Source organism: Poecilia latipinna, unplaced genomic scaffold (genome assembly GCF_001443285.1).
Source record: "Poecilia latipinna isolate Pla-1442-1.1 unplaced genomic scaffold, P_latipinna-1.0 Scaffold2961, whole genome shotgun sequence".
NCBI lineage: Eukaryota > Metazoa > Chordata > Actinopteri > Cyprinodontiformes > Poeciliidae > Poecilia > Poecilia latipinna.
Window position 1 is genome coordinate 30,156 of NW_015115577.1, and position 16,111 is coordinate 46,266.

Here is a 16,111-nt window from a genome sequence, read left to right on the forward strand (position 1 = left end):
AAAAGAGGAAAGGGAGGGGGGGGGGGGAAAAAAAGGCATGAAAAGGGGAAAGAGCACCGGGGGTAAAAAAAAAAAAAAAAAAAAAAAAAAGATACAGCCTATCAGAGTGAACGCGTCTCCAAAAACAGGCCACCCATAAATCAATGTTAGACCGCAAGAGTGATGCAGCTATCGGCATAAAATAAGTACATAATAATAATTCTGCGATATGACATATGTTTCATATTTTCTCGGTAGGACACTGTGCAGTCGTCTCCTAATTTCAAGCAGCACGTCACCGAACAGAGCCGGCTGTCGGACCGCATGAGCCGCAGACTGACCCGAACCTACCAGCTGTACAGCCGAACCAGTGGGAAGCACGTCCAGGTCCTGGCTAACAAGCGGGTCAATGCTAACGGGGACGACGGCGCGGTGCACGGTAGGAAGAAACGCTACATAATGATGACCAGTCGGACGACATGTGTGTATTGTTACATCAACTTTGTACTGATAAATCCTCGTTTAATAACACGGTGATGTGTGTGTGTGTGTGTGTGTGTGTGTGTGTGTGTGTGTGTGTGTGTGTGTGTTGTTGTTTTTTTTTTGGCAGAAAAATGAAGGTGAATATTCTCTCCGGTAATTTTTTTCTTTTTTTTTTTTTTAAATGCAGCTTCGTAAAGAAGAATCATTAATGTACATCAAAGTAAACAGCGGGTTGGTCCCTTAGTGCAAGGCATCTTTTCAAACAATAAAAATGTAAACAATAAAACAATAAAACTAAGAGTTGCATTAAATTAATGAATGAAAGTCCTCTCTTTATGGACAAACTGTGTTAATCCTTAAATGAAGATTTGTTCTTGAAGTCAGCTGAGTTTTTCTATCTTTCTTTTTTTTTGTTTGTTTTTTTTGTTTTTTGGTACGTAGAGCAGGTCTGAGACATAAGCAAACTGAGCTCCTGCTTTTTGCCCCCAGGCCAACAGGGGGCCTCCAAGAGCTTTTGAATTTTCAATTTACTCATCATTATGAATGTCAAACAATTATGACTGTAGCCATATTGATCATTCATTTGCTTTGCATAAAATCGTCCAAATAATTTTAGATTTGTGGATTAAAGAAGAATCTTTTCATTTTCTAGAATTATACATTTTATTTTAGAAATTATTTAAAGCAATAAACATTCTTTGTGTTTGTTTGTTTTTTTTCTCACTTGACGGCTTAAACAGTAGAAGAAACAACTCATTAGTTTGTTATACCCATATTTAAGACAATTTTCTTTACTACTTTAGAACAACATTTTATGATACTGTTATACAACAGGGCACATCTAAGATGGTTAACAAATAATTACAGAACAAATTGTTAATTATGATGAATGCAGCTCATAAACCATTAAGAAGCGGCTAGAGCACATCAGCGAAGAGCCAGAGAGGAGACAAATGTTGCCCAGGGGGGGAGTATTTAACTCCTGTACAAAACTTCTTTTTTTTTAATTGCAAAGCCTAAAACTTGTCGTCTTAACTTCTATGACCGCTGGATTTTCATAGATGCTTTAAGGCTACCTTTCCTAGTCCAGTGTGTTAATATTACAGTCATAAACAGTTATTTAATTATCACTTTGCTTCACCATTTCACACATTTTTAAAATGTTTTTTTTTCCCCAGTCTGCTACTTTGATGTGTTTATAAACGACCTACTCAGACTATGAAAAGGTGAAAAGTAACAGGAAAGAACAGTTAAAGGACGTCTCAGCATTTGATGTCTAAATATAAGACCTTAGTGACATTTTCTCCCACTAAAAAAAAAGAAGTAACTAATGTACCATTAATGCTCATTAATAGTTTATTAATAATTTGCTTTTCATTTGACAGCACTGCATGTGGGAACCTTATTGTAAAAAAAAAAAAAAAAAAAAAAAGTGACACTGCTAATGTAACTGAATTATTTTTGAAGCTTGTGTCTGATCTGAGGTCAGGTTTCCTGCATGCTGTAAACAGCAAGTCTTAATCTGCAATTCATCAATAAGATCAGATCAATTAAACTTGACCCCTCCTTTTTGACTTTTGAGTCCGGATCAAAGTGTTGACTGCCAGCTCAACTAGTTCAGAGAAAATAATAATATTTGAAAAAGGTACAAAAGATCATGCAAGGCTAAGCATGATTTTAACAGCGGGTTGGTCCCTTATTAAATTCCACACAGGGTCTGACAGAAACCCTGGCCTGGCTCTGCTTCCACCCATCTCCCCTCCTCCATCCTCCCACCTGCTCTCTCCTACCCACTTCGACTTTATGGGTAATTTTCATTGCCTTGCAAGTGGATGCTTGACTCAATTTATAAGCACTGGTTAAAGTTCGCATCTTTCTCTTCACTTGTCTCCTTCGTGTACTTTTCAAGCCTTCCTCAGGCTCACAGAGACAGAGGTCAGCAGCCCCGCTCGTTTCGGCTGCACCCTCGGGGTGGGAGTCGCTCCCATAAACCCAGACCGCTGCACCGCTGCTTGTGGTCGTGTCCCTCTGACCACAGCATTTCTCACTGTCCTCTATCCCCGTCTGAGCTGGCCCACAGCGCACAGAGCCTGACGGGCCCTCGGCATCAGCCAAGGCCATGTGAAATCGCTGTCATTTGATGCTATTTTGGAAGCCCTTGATGCTGCTCGTTAAAGGCGGGCTGCTGGATCACGGCAGATAAAGAGGGGATTCATGTCGTTTTAACAACTTGGGCTGAGCAGCATCATTTTAACAGTCTGCTTCATTTGTATCACGCTCATCTTGTCATCTTGTTTTTGTCTGTGCAGCTAAGCTGGAAGTGGAGACGGATTCCTTTGGGAGTCGCGTTCGGATCAAAGGGGTGAAGACGGGATACTACATATGCATGAACAAGAGAGGGAAGCTGATTGGCAAGGTGGCTCGGTCTTAATGAAGCGACACGTTGAATGCTTTTTTCTTTTACTGTGGCTCTTTACACGTCGATGGGACGCACGTAAAACCACCCAGCGAAAGCGTGTGGAAGCAAAAGATGACGTTTCAGATCTCCCTAAAAAGAACAAAAACAAAAAAAAAGCTCAACCTCTCCGCTTTTTTTCTTTCCTCCCCAGCGAAAAGGACGAGGCAAGGACTGCATCTTCACCGAGATCGTCCTGGAGAACAACTATACAGCCCTGCAGAACGCCAAGTACGAGGGCTGGTACATGGCCTTCACGCGCAAGGGCCGCCCGAGGAAGGCCTCGAAGACCAAGCAGCACCAGAGGGAGGCCCACTTCATGAAGCGTCTTCCGAGGGGCCACTTGCTGAGCGACAGGAGGCCGTTCGACGTCCTCCCTCTGCCCGTCCCCGTGCAGCCTCTCAGCAGGCGGACTAAACATTCCCATCACCAGCGCTCTGGGGGACGCTGAGGACCGAAACCACTGAAGAGGAACAACACAGAAGAACCACTTCAAGAGAAAGCATCGTGTGAACTCACACACACTTTTTTTTTTTTTTTTTTTTTTTTAATTTTGCCTCATTTCTGGACTTCTTACGCACTTCTTGGTTACTGGGTTTTATGTAAACTATCTAATCTGCTAGTTATTTACAGACTGTAGCGAGATTCCCCCCCCCCCTATCTTTGGCTATTGAATCAGGGCATTTTACAATCTGGAGAGCTCAAAAAAAAAAAAAAGACAAAAACAAAAACAAAAGAAAAGAAATCTCAAAGGGTTAGACGTTAGCCAGCTCAGCATTGAAAAGAATGTTAAAAAGTGAAGCTAGACGTGGCAGCTATCTGTGGTTACAGCATCTCTCAGTCGACGTGCTCTCTCGGAGAATTTTGTAACCCGTTTTGTTTTTCTACGTATACGGATATATTTTTACTGTAAAAATGTAAATTACATCAAATGATGGATATATTTATTGTAGAGTGTATATTAAAACCACTAAAGAGTTTCGTAAGCTGCTTGTGTGCTCTCTTGTGGTTGTTTTCCAAACTAGAAGCTAGCATACCAACCAGCCCCCTCCACGCCCTCAAAAAAGAAAAAAAAGTTGTTTTTTTTTTTTTTTCCTTCGTCTTCTTCAAGCTGAAAACCTAGATAACTGAGGGGCAATATCTGTGACAGGCTACTGAATTCAATGTGCTCAGCAAGTGAGACTTGGGCCTGAATGGTCTGAGCTATGCATTAAAAGCGATGAGGTCAGCCCACCATTTTGGCTCAAACAAAGGTTACCACCATGTAGTTGCATTTCTCACGATCGCACACCGTAACCCTCTGATCAAATGGGCCCTTTGTGGGACCTCATATAAAAGGGCATGTTATACAATAGTGGGTTCGAATAATAACACGAGGAGGGGTCAGTTATCAAAAAGAAGCCAGTCACACAGGGGGAGGGGTGGCGGAGAGGAAGCTGAGGGGAGGCAGGGGACGGGGGTGGGGGGGGGAGCACCAGGGCCTGTGTGGCAAAATGTGGCATCAACTGAAAGAGGGGGAATGGCTGGGAAGAGGCATTCGGGAATGAAAGGGAGGCAAGAAAGAAACCCTCTTCCCAGAAGCAGTTGAGCATGACCGTCAAAGGCCAAATGACAGGGGAGAGGAAGACCCTAAACAGAGGAGTTGGGCTTCTCTCACCAAGCATGAGCTGGATGTCAAATTCGTTAAGTTTGTGCCTCTCGTTGCAGGACCATGGACTTTTTGCCCCACTTTCTGTCTACTTACAACCACAAACTATAACCTATTTAAGTGGTATTCTGTGTGGCAGACTATTTATTTCAACTCAATATTTAAAAAAAAACAAAAAAAACTGGACCATCCCCTGATGAAATGGGATCAAATGCTGTTTTGTCACTTCGGGGTTTGACAAAGAAGAAGAAAAAAGTTCCTTCCCCAACAGAATTCCCAAAACAACAAGACTGGCTGGTTTAAATGTTTTTTTTTTTTTGTGTCCTGTCCTTTCCATCTGGAAGAAGACAAAGCACAATGGTGAGAGAGGACCTGTGGCTTTGTCTCTGTTTTTTGCACTTGCTTTCTGGGTTTGGACAAGCGGCGAAAAATGCAAGGAATCACAAGGTTGAAACAATCTATATTTAAGTGCCATTGTCCCGTTTTAACAGCACTACCGCCTTTTTTTTTTATATCCACTGTTTAAGCATCTTCAGTGGAACTGATTGTATTTCTTTAATATGCAGTGGGAAAAAATTTGTCATTTTCTTTCCCTATTGTACTTTTTTCTTTTAAAAGAAAGAGATAAAAACTTTAATTTTATTTTTATTTAATCAAAAGGGCAGTGCAAGGCAACTGGAAATATAATTTCACCTCTTTGAATTTGCGACAGGAAACGGTGAAACAAGCCCGCGCGATGGCTTTCAGGGTGGCCAACGGCGTGCAAACAACATGAGGGAATTCATTTAACACAAATGAGACGTTGCCGTAACCGTGACCTCTGAACGAACAAGCATAAAGCATTGTGTGTCCGGAGTGTTTTACAAGGACATCAGTGAAAGCAGAGTGGTAGGTTATGTGACCCTCCTACCACCCCCCGCCGGAAAAAAGAAAACACCTTCAAATGAAGTGCAGTAAAACAATAAATACATCTTTAGGGAACTGAGAAAATGAATGAACTTGCAAAGTTCTTAAATCAAGGTTTTAGAAATGCATGTGTGTGTGTGTGTTGTTGTTGTTTTTTATTAATACTGTCTACATCGGATTGAATGATTAACCACCAAAACTGAAAGCACTAGCCCAGAGACAAGGCACTGAGGATCCAAACACAAAGCTTAAAAACAAGCTTGCGGGTGAGGAGGGACATGACAATCGGAGGCGCTGCCTGAAATGAAGCCCTCTATCATTTTCTTTTCATCATACTCAGAATTCACTGGGTTGTACAGTCGACATCCCCTTCACCGGTCCCCTTCAGTTTCTTCACTTCCTTCAGCAGCTCCTGCTCCAGGGCTAAAATCTCTTTAGGTTTCTGGTACTGGACAAGAAAGAAGAAAGGAAACGGTCAACCTAGAATTACTTTGATATATATATATATATATATATATATATATATATATATATATATATATATATTATTTTTTTTTATTTATTTATTTTTTTGTTATATAAGAATGCGATTTTTAATTGTAAAAGGAACAGACGGAGACACAATTGAAAAACATTTGTTTTAGTACTGATAATTTTTTTTCTGGAGAGAGAATAAAACAGATCTAGCACTCAGCATTTAATCGTCTTTTTTTTTATTGTTAAAATGGTCAAGATTAGAGAAAAAAAAATCATAAAATAATCATTAGATTAGAGTGTGTGTGACTTACACTGACTATTAAAGTGTTGTTGGCATGTGTGTAACTGAGTGCGGAGCCGTCAAGTGGGAGCTGGCTTCGATCCAGATCAGGAACACTGAACTTCTTATAATACCTGGGAAGACAAGAAGAAGATGGCATAACGCAGCCGTTGAACTAATGGATGTATTGCAAACAGTGCCATCTATACTTAAGGCATAAGAACTGAATCCCAGTAAGCACACTTTACAAGAACAAGAAGGTGCTCAGGAAAATACCCCTGGCTTTGAGCAAACGTACTTTTTATTTGTGGTCTTTATGATGATGCATCTCTCAGACGGCTCCATGGAAACACTGAAGACATCCTTGGCATAGGGAAGGTTACGGATTCGCCACTGAAAGCTGGTTTTTGTGTCTTTGCGCAGAAACACCGGCTAAAGAGACAAAATAGAATAATAATAAAAAAGCATTAATTTTAAAGAACTAATGCTTTAAATGTATTGGATACATAAATAATAATTTTAAAAAACCCCCACATTGGAGCAGTTTTCTTTAATGACATCGGAGTTGAGAGCTGCAGGTACGTTTACTGGCTCCCCGACTTCTACCTGCCACACACCCTGAACTCCCAGCGTGCTTTTCTGCCGCCACTTTCTAGCTGTAACACGCAGTGTTTTAGTAAAACACAATGAAATATTTCAGACACCATGCGTTATTAATCTGCAGATGTGTCGAGCAGAAAATCAGCTGCTTACAGATGAGTTCATCTGTTTTCAAGTCGTACTCTTCAGCCATTTCTTTTCCATCTGTGAAGAGGTAATGGATCTTCCTTTTCCCTGAAGGTCAAATATAGAAACAAAAGAACAATTCCAATGTACACAAAAATAAAAACAGTACAGATCAAAATTGTTAGATTCCTTTTTTAATAAAATAGCAATTCTGGATGAATAGATTGTTATTTATGATCAAAGAATTAAAAATCAGGGTTTAGTCTAAAAATACCAACAAATGTTTACCTGCAATTGTACAGAGAAGCCCAAAATTATTCACATTACTGGCAGATTTAGGTTAAATGTAATATCTCAATTTTACCAACATGATTCTTAAGATTGAAAGTAATGTAAATTACAAGTTTGGAGTGACTAAACCAAACTTGAATCTGATAGAGAATCTGTGGGGAAAAAAAGAAAACAAAAAGATTAGGATGATGGGATGGAGGCTTACCGCTCTTAAAGGGCTGGAAATGTTCATTAAAATGAAATTGCTGTCAAATTTCCAGTGAAAATGCACCAAAAGCTTTGAAGAGTATGATTGCTTGTTGTATCACACAAGCGATCGCTTGTTGTATATATACAACAAGCGATCACACTCTTCAATAGCTTAAAAAAATATGTATATATAAAAAATTTTTTTTCATTTTGCTTTTCATAAACCATTTTTCTTAGTTGTATTATCCACTGATATATACCTGTCTGATTTCCTACCAAAAACAAACTTCTTGGTTGAATGAAAATAGTCCTAAACCTAAATCAGTCAGGGGAATGATTAATGTTGGGTTTACCTGTCCAGTGAAGGTATGTAGAGCGTCTTTAACACGACTCTATACTGCACTCTTGTGGCCAGATTGTGATTTGGATTTTTTTTTAAAGTTTTTTTTATATATATATATATATATTATTTTTTTTTTATTTATTTACTTTTATTAACTGAAAAATATTGAACCAAATACTAACCAATGACTGCTTGATAGACAACTGTAAAGTCAGTAGTATTTGTGTAGACCATAACACAACATTTCTGTGTTAAAACTGCATTTCTGTTGGTCTAATGTAATATGAAAATTGTGTAGAATATTTGTGTGCATCTTTTCATTTTCCATTTCAACAATATGCCTAAGTACACTTTTGTCTGACTAATAACGGATTTCATACGTGATAAGCAAAAGTGGCATTGAGATAGATTAATTTTGAGGTACCTCTGGTTAATTTACACTGATAGCAAACGTATGCTAGCTTGTGTGTATTATTTACTATTCGCATGCAAAACCTCATACTTATTAAGTATGTGCGGCTTCCGCTCAGTTGTAAAACGAGTTCGTTGCCTAGTAACATGAACTACACATGTAGCTACCAGCTTACGCTACAGATATTAACTCATAGCGTCTACGAGACAAAAGAAATTCCGGTGATAATACGTTATGTTATGCTTACCGTCCTGTATCAAGGCCGTTTTCTGCGAAGATTTCAGGACATCGATCCAGTTTTGCACGGCCATGTTTCCATGAGGGCCACTTCCGTATTCAACTTGTAACCCCAGCAACCTGATGACGTACACAAAAACGTTAACTCGTCTCACACAGCATGGCTAAAAATAATTAATTCAATAAATAAATAAACAAACAAATAAAGGTACACAATGTAATTTTTTTTACAATATAAATTCTGAAAATTAAACAAAGACACACTTTGGGCTTAACGTAACGGTTGCACCACACCCGGAAGTGAAACATTTAAATTGCATGTTTTATTTCCTCTGTCATCGTTACCGTGTTTATGGTTGGAGTAAAACTGGGGTAAGAGCTGAGATTTTAAGTTTGAGATTTCACTTTTAAGCTAAGCAGTTTTCTTTACGCTATAAAACCTGGGCTTAAAACGATTTATTAAAAACGCACATGTTTATACGTTAAACGTCAACTTAAATTACAGCTAGCTTGCTACTAGCACAACACAGGTAGTGGTATTTGTTCTAAGCAGCAAAAACTAGTGTGTAAGCTGGTTTTAGACTAGCGAATATGTAATTTTGTTAACCGTTTGGAAATGTTAATGATGTCAAGTCCAGATTAAATATCACAGTAAAAATTTAAATGCTGCTGTAGGAGATATTTATAGTTCTGCTGCAAGAGTTGATGTAATCGTACAAGCTATGTTTACTCAAGTGCTATTCCATGTTACAGATTCCTATATATTGAAGATCTATTCCATCTTTAAGAGAACGGTTAAATATTAGACTAAAAGGAGATTTTGTGTCATTTAGCATTCCAACTAACCTATGGTCTTATTTTGTTAAATAATATATACACGTTGCTCAAAAATAATAATCATAATCAGTTTTATTTATAATGCAAAGTCACAGATTTAATTTTATAGAGCTGAGATAATGTGCAGGGATTTTAAGTATTCTTTCTTGTTGTCATTGGTAACAGTAAATCCAGGCTTTTTTTAAGATTACAGATGATTCAAATGAAGCACTTCTTCTGGTAATCTATATGATAAATAGTGTATGCTGCAGAGCTCCATACTGCATTGTTTTAAACTGCTTTATTCAACAGGGCGGTGGCTCCTCCCTCCAACAACCAGGATGGAGCCTCGACACGGGATCGTGAAAGCCTTCCCCAAAGTTAAACGGGCTAACGTGTTGCAGGGGAAGGACGTGCCTCCTCTCAAGAAGAAAACAGAGGAACATGATGTCACAGGTTTCTATTTTTACCTTTGTGAGCTGTAGTCTGACACAGGCAGTTTGAAAAATATCATTGGTACAGTATTGGGTAAAGATGTTTATGGTACTTTTCTACAAATTCTTTCCCAAGTTGCAACCACAAACTTCCATGCTTAATAATATAGGAAAAAGTTTAAGGGATATGAATATTTAAGGGATATTAAACACGATCCCGTGTCGAGGCTCCATCCTGAATATTTATCCCTTAAATATTCATATCCCTTGAATGACTATTTTCATTCATTTATAATCCGTAAATGATCAAGATTCATAAGTAAATCTTGATAAACAAATAAACAAATCCTCACTAGCCTTCAGAATCTGATAAGCATGCTGTTATTGCTTATTTTTTGCTTTCCTGCTTCAGGAGACTTCTTTAATGGCGTCACAGTATACCTTCTGCCTGCTGGAATCGGAAACGCCAGATGCCAGATCTTCCACAGGCAAATCCAGCAGAACGGAGGGCAAATCCAGAGTTCGTTGTCCCCCTCCGTCACTCATGTTGTTGTTGATGACACCATGGACAGCGACAGGGCTCTGCGCCTGATGAAGGTGGATCGTCTGCCATCCGATGTTCATCTGGTGAAATGCACCTGGTTAAGCTTGTGTATTAGTGAGAAGAAAGTCCTGGATGAGGAAAACTACAGCCTTCTGTTACCCAAAAGGTTCGGCGTCTAATTATTCTTTATTCTTGAACATAGTTTCAATAATGTCTTGAAACTATTGCCACTTTTATTTCTGTCATATTTTATCAGTTTTCACGTGTTCACTTACACATTAGGTCTGGGCATTTATCATGTATTTTATCATTGGTCATGAAAAATATCTTGTTTGTTCCATGAGAGCATCAATAATTATCAATAAATTAGACGTTTGATTAAATGCACTCCATATGTTCAGTTTAAATCGCAATTCTTTAAGTAAGTGGTGTCCTGAATTAGCCTAATTTAAGTGGAAATGTTTATTTAAGAACAATATTTTTGTTTGTGCTGCTACGAATACTGTGCCATGCACAGCCATAAAGTTTCCTAAAAAAGAAGTAATTTTTTATTTTTTTTATTTTTTTTTGGTCATTTTTAAGATTGTCACCATGATAGAGTTTTACACATTCTTTTGACAATTCATTTAAGAGAAAAGCAACCCAATTATCAGTCTAACAACATTTTTCATGTGATTTCACACAGGGACTCGGAATCAAAGCATGAAAGTACAGAAGACAAACAATCAGAAAATACTGAACATCCTGCTGAAACAACCCCAGAGCCAGAAAGTCTGCATCTTACCAAGCAGGAGGTGACTCTAGACATAGTAAGTTTCCATGTACCAGCGACATTCTGTCGACAACTATGCTCAGACTCTGAACTGCAGATTTCAATTCACTTTGCATCATCATTCGCATTTTATGTTGCTTCTGCTTCCAGATAATCCCAAAGGCCGAAGAAGAAGCTAGCAGAGAAGAAGACGGCGTCTCTCAGAGCGACCTGGAAGCCCTCCTCACCGGACGGCACCCTAAAGAGGAGACTCCCGGCTCTTGCACAAACTCCGTTCCAGATGCAGCCACTGCTGCTGAAGCTCAGAAGCCCATTTCAGGAAAGTGGGTCTGTGCTCAGTCTTCTCAGTGCAAAACTAACAACTTCAACAAACACATCACAGACAAGCTGGAAGTGTTGGCCAAGGCCTACACACACCAAGGAGACAAGTGGAGAGCACTGGGCTACTCCAAGGCTATCAACGCACTGAAGAGCTTCCACAAGCCTGTCACATCATATCAGGTAGCCTATAGAAAGCTTTGTTAGCTGGTTTTGTATAATTGACTTTAACTGTGCCACTCTGTACACACAAACATATGATTTAAACTGGTGAATTTTATCTCTAGCTGTATGTTTGGGGTCATGGCACTATGTTCCTGGAAAATACATTGTTTTAAATTACACAAAGGTGTAATCCACAATTTACATATCTGGTAACTTCTGAAGGCAAATTGTTACGCTGGGATTTTATTTAGATTTGCCCAATTCAAATGAGCTGAATAGTCATGCACACCCCAAGCCTGTTTTTGTTGATCAATCATAATGTCAATAAATAACACTGATGTTTATGGTTGCAATGTAAAAAAAAGTTTTTCAGGGGGATTCACATTATTTTATTTCTTTTCTCCCCCCTGGCCCCCACCTTTGGGGTTAGGAAGCTTGTCAGATCCCAGGAATAGGAAAACGCATGGCGGATAAAATAGAAGAAATTATGGAGAGTGGCCACCTGAGGAAGCTCGATCACATTGGAGAGGCCGTGCCTGTCTTGGAGCTTTTCACCAACATCTGGGGAGCAGGAGCGAAAACGGCACAACTTTGGTACCAACAGGTAAAAACAAAAACATTATCAGCACTGCAGAGATCCTGGGCTGCAGCACCTCAGTCCATATTTAATATCTGTTACGTCATACATTATGTTTGTGTGATTAAAGCTCTAATAATGCATCGACTTCAATTTATTAGTCAAGTTGTTTTATAAAATTTTCTATCTAGGGAAACCCAGCCGATTGCATTGAGTCATTAGCTACGTGTTTTGACCAAGTCCCAGTTTCTTGCCTGCGTATTGTGGCGTATCCAAAATTGATCTTTGTAATCTCTGTTTTTAATGTTATGTTGTTGAATGTCATTAAACTACTACTGAAACCTATTATAACTATACTTTTTGTATTTTTTTTTAACTTCTTTTACCTTTTGTTTAAAGGTAAATTATTTCATAGGGGAAAAAAAGCATAATTTCTGAATCTCCTTTTTGTCTTGCAGGGCTTTCGCACCCTGGACGACATCCGAACAAAAGCCCACCTGACCAGCACTCAGAAAATAGGACTGAAGCACTACGATGACCTTCTAGACCGAATGCCTAGAGAAGAGGCGGCAGCCATAGAGAAAGTGGTAATGTATATTCATTTGTAATACTGCAAGCATTTAGTATTCTCTGGCTGAAATACCTTCGTTCATTTTATCATGTCAGTGTGTTTAGCAAGAAATTGGGGGGAGGGGGGGAAAATAACCCTCAAATTATAGCCGCGAAATAGAGAAATAGAACTGTGCTGTTTAGCGGAGCGCAGTGAAAATACAAGCATTATACAAAATTATACACCAAATACTTTAGCTCAACAAATAAATAAGTGATTATGTGTGAGGGGAAATAAACAGAGATGTGAAAACAAACCAAAAGCAAAGTTGTGATACAGCCTCCAGTCATATTGGAAAGAGAAGCTAGCGAACACACGGACCAACTGTGAGTTGGGCTTGCTACAATCAGTAAAGATATAAAGGACAATGATTTGGCTCTAAGATGAATTCTATGACACATAAGTTTTTATCCTTTGCAGGTGAGGGATGCTGCACATGCTGTCGATGCCGGCCTCGTGGCAATGGCGTGCGGCTCTTACCGTCGCGGGAAAGCGACGTGCGGAGATGTGGACGTTCTTATTTCTCACCCTGACGGCAAGTCCCACAAGGGAGTTTTCAGTAAAGTCTTGCAGATTCTCCATGACGGTGGTAAGCCCTATACTATCAGATAGACACTTTTTCTTTTTTTTATTGTTCTCTTTTATAATAATGAAAATAACATCAGTCTGTATTTCTAAGGGTTTCTAACAGATGACCTGGTGAGCCACGAAGACAACGGAGAGCAGAAGAAATACATGGGCGTTTGCCGTTTGCCAGGGCCCGGTCGGCGCCACCGCAGGCTGGACGTCATTGTCGTGCCTTACGAGGAGTTTGCCTGCTCGCTTATGTATTTCACCGGCTCGGCCCACTTCAACCGCTCAATGAGAGCGCTGGCAAAGACGAAAAATATGAGCTTGTCGGAGCACTCGCTAAACAAAGACGTGGTGCGTCAAGGCAGCGTGAAGATGCACGGTGGCAACCCGCTTCCCACGGCGACAGAGAAAGATGTTTTTAGACTTCTAGGGATACCGTACAGACCACCTCAAGAAAGGGACTGGTGATGATCTCCAAAACAAAATGTTTTGCTTTTAGAAAAAGAGAGCTTGGTATGTTTTTATGAATGGTAAATCAGGAATTATGCAAACACAGTAGTCATTGATATTAAAAGATTAAAAAAAAAAAATCATGGAAGTTTCACTAGCTAATTTATTTTGCAAAATAAAAAGCCTGGATTCAGAATAAAGAGGATTATGATGAGGTTTGTTGATCTGTAGAGCTTCACTGCAAATGGGGCTCTTGTCTCAAGGAATCTTTGGAAAATGGGGAGTGGAATGTATTTATTAAACACTGGCTGCCAATGTTTTCACCAACATGTATAGAAAAAAACTGCGGATGAGAAGGAAAATAAAGGCTGAAAATACACATATTAATACTTGTTTCCAGATACTTATTCAACTTCCAAACTTCCCCTGACAAGATATTACGGTAAATACACGTCTTTAGTTCTGCACTCAACATAAAATGTTGTGGTACGCTGCAGCAGCTCCCTTCCCTCCAGAGATGAAACATATTTCAGGGACCTCAGCAAAGACAGGCTATCCCTTACATCTGAAGCTGAACATGAGATCAAATTCTCTATGGGCAAATAAAAATGGGTGAAATAGTCCTTTAGCCCACAAAGGTATGTGTTAATTTTTTTTCCTTGATGTTTAGATTTTGTTTTATTTACACTCTAACAAAAGTAGTATCTTATTACTTTTAAAATAGATAAGAAATTATCTGAAAAAACAAGCTCCTCTGCCTCCACCCAGTGGTTACCAAACACTAATACACCGTCAGGTTAGAAACAACCACTTATGGCCAGGAGGAGGGTCTCAGTGCTGTCAATCATGCTTGTGTGCGGTGCCCACGCCCTCGCCCTTACTTTCTGGTAATGACTGCTCAAGCTAGTTACCATAGCTCATGATAGTGGTCGATAAACAGTTTTCCTGGACTGGTAAGTGATTTTTCTGCCATTAGCACATTTAGCAGCACGTACACAAACCTCACTGACAGCGCTAAGACCCTCCTCCTGACTGGTTGTTTTTGACTGAGAAAGGTGCATTTCTGCAGATGGCAATAGGAGCTCGATTTTATCTAAAATCGAAGGCAAAAGCATAGTTTGGAAAGAAAATAAGAAGTTATAGAAAATGAGGTGGGATAATAAAAATAAATAGAAATCATTTGCTGTATGGGACACAAAATACAGTTGATGTTATAAGAATTAGAGGAATAAACGGGAAGGAGGAGATAATTCTAAATACAATAAGAACTGGTCATAGTTTTTTGAATGGTCTTACTGGTTTTATTGGTGTGTAGTACCACAGAAATGATATAACACGTTTTTATTAGTTAATAGGAGGGTCAAAGAAGATTATTGATTGTGGAAATAGGTTTTAATAAAGATTTGAAATTTGAAAATATGATTGTTGTAAGGAGCTCCATATTGTTCTGATAAATAGTAATGAACGGAAAGATTTTTCGTTTTTTGAAAAACACTGGAGAATTTGAGGAAAGGTAGTAAGTAGTAACATCCAATAGACGGCAGTAGTGCAACATTGATGGGTGCAAGCTCCCGTTAAAAACTAAGGAAGAAGAACACTGCGTGAATTTGAGGAAGAGCAACGTGCTTCGCTGAGTTTGGATGAAAACTGAACTATATCTGCTCAGTAATTGCTAAAAGAGCATGATAAGAGGAGGTAATAACAAAGACGGGGAGGCAGCAGCTCAAATGGTGGTAGTGAGCTGCTGTCGGAGACATTTCTGAAGAAGCTAAAAGGGGACAAAGAAAATAACTTGCGACAGATCATGGAGGCTGTTTTCAATCAGAAGGTTCTGCTAAACGGATTAGGTTTGTATGTTTTCGTTGCAGTTGAAGAACATTTTAAGACGACTAATAGATCAGTTACCTAAAACTCAAATTTAGCCAGTGGACATTTCAAACGAACTACGTCCGCCATATCGTGAGTGGTATGTAGATTAGCGTTGCTATGGTAAGTAGCACTTCAAAAGAGCAGAAGAAATCTTATGGGTTTTTTTTTAACAATAACAATATTTGTTGGTCAGTTGGTAAGAGATGAAGACGTGTTCTGGTAGCAAAGTGCCACAAAGTAAACATCAGACTTTTACTTTAGCTAAATTTGCCAACTAAATTTATTTTGTCTAAACAGAGTATTTCAAAAGAGTTTATGTTTTATAAACAATAATTAATACGGTGTTGAGATGTGCGCTTTTTTCTGGTCACGAACCGCTCCGAAGTATAAATCAGACTTTTGCCAATAAAATTGTGCTCTGAGAAACCGCGGGGTTTAAAATCTCTTTCGGATAGTTTATCAGTATTTTTGTGTTTGTTGCTGCACAAAAAAAAAAAAAAAAAAAAAAAAAAAGGAAAATTTTTTTTTGGGGGGGGGTAAATAAGACGACAAAAACA

The 16,111-nt window shown here is 39.0% G+C and overlaps 4 protein-coding genes across 4 annotated transcripts in view; 3 read left to right on the forward strand and 1 right to left on the reverse strand.

Annotated features, from left to right (window-relative positions):
• Positions 1 to 5,135, forward strand: part of fgf8b (fibroblast growth factor 8b) — an 11,486-nt gene extending 6,351 nt beyond the window's left edge. The window contains exons 3-5 of the mRNA XM_015022232.1: positions 238 to 418; positions 2,772 to 2,878; positions 3,072 to 5,135. Of these exons, the coding sequence (XP_014877718.1) occupies positions 238 to 418; positions 2,772 to 2,878; positions 3,072 to 3,368 (585 nt within the window). The 3' untranslated portion in view covers positions 3,369 to 5,135. The remainder of the gene's footprint in view (positions 1 to 237; positions 419 to 2,771; positions 2,879 to 3,071) is intronic.
• Positions 5,136 to 5,610: 475 nt separating this feature from the next.
• Positions 5,611 to 8,555, reverse strand: dpcd (deleted in primary ciliary dyskinesia homolog (mouse)). Its single transcript, XM_015022233.1, has 6 exons — positions 8,437 to 8,555; positions 6,982 to 7,062; positions 6,763 to 6,884; positions 6,527 to 6,660; positions 6,260 to 6,362; positions 5,611 to 5,919 (listed from the first exon to the last, which is right to left on the reverse strand). The coding sequence occupies exons 1-6, from the start codon at positions 8,498 to 8,500 to the stop codon at positions 5,815 to 5,817; spliced, it is 609 nt and encodes a 202-aa protein (XP_014877719.1). The 5' UTR covers positions 8,501 to 8,555; the 3' UTR covers positions 5,611 to 5,814.
• A 143-nt stretch (positions 8,556 to 8,698) lies between these two features.
• Positions 8,699 to 14,005, forward strand: poll (polymerase (DNA directed), lambda). Its single transcript, XM_015022230.1, has 9 exons — positions 8,699 to 8,798; positions 9,555 to 9,698; positions 10,089 to 10,386; positions 10,906 to 11,029; positions 11,143 to 11,493; positions 11,906 to 12,079; positions 12,511 to 12,639; positions 13,083 to 13,251; positions 13,342 to 14,005. The coding sequence occupies exons 2-9, from the start codon at positions 9,584 to 9,586 to the stop codon at positions 13,701 to 13,703; spliced, it is 1,722 nt and encodes a 573-aa protein (XP_014877716.1). The 5' UTR covers positions 8,699 to 8,798; positions 9,555 to 9,583; the 3' UTR covers positions 13,704 to 14,005.
• A 1,250-nt stretch (positions 14,006 to 15,255) lies between these two features.
• The window catches only part of LOC106939724 (zinc finger protein OZF-like), an 8,703-nt gene continuing 7,847 nt past the window's right edge, over positions 15,256 to 16,111 (forward strand). Inside the window, exon 1 of the mRNA XM_015022234.1 lies at positions 15,256 to 15,532. Coding sequence (XP_014877720.1) covers positions 15,490 to 15,532 — 43 coding nt within the window. The 5' untranslated portion in view covers positions 15,256 to 15,489. The remainder of the gene's footprint in view (positions 15,533 to 16,111) is intronic.

Excerpts from the sequence above, each read along its gene's own strand:
- dpcd (XM_015022233.1), bottom strand. The coding sequence starts at position 8,500 with ATGGCCGTGCAAAACTGGATCGATGTCCTGAAATCTTCGCAGAAAACG. Across the intron at positions 7,063-8,436 it reads AACGGCCTTGATACAGGACG|GGAAAAGGAAGATCCATTAC; the intron begins GTAAGCATAACA and ends TTTGACCTTCAG. Across the intron at positions 6,363-6,526 it reads ATAAAGACCACAAATAAAAA|GTATTATAAGAAGTTCAGTG; the intron begins GTACGTTTGCTC and ends TTGTCTTCCCAG.
- poll (XM_015022230.1), top strand. The coding sequence starts at position 9,584 with ATGGAGCCTCGACACGGGATCGTGAAAGCCTTCCCCAAAGTTAAACGG. Across the intron at positions 12,080-12,510 it reads CACAACTTTGGTACCAACAG|GGCTTTCGCACCCTGGACGA; the intron begins GTAAAAACAAAA and ends TTTGTCTTGCAG. Across the intron at positions 13,252-13,341 it reads GCAGATTCTCCATGACGGTG|GGTTTCTAACAGATGACCTG; the intron begins GTAAGCCCTATA and ends TGTATTTCTAAG.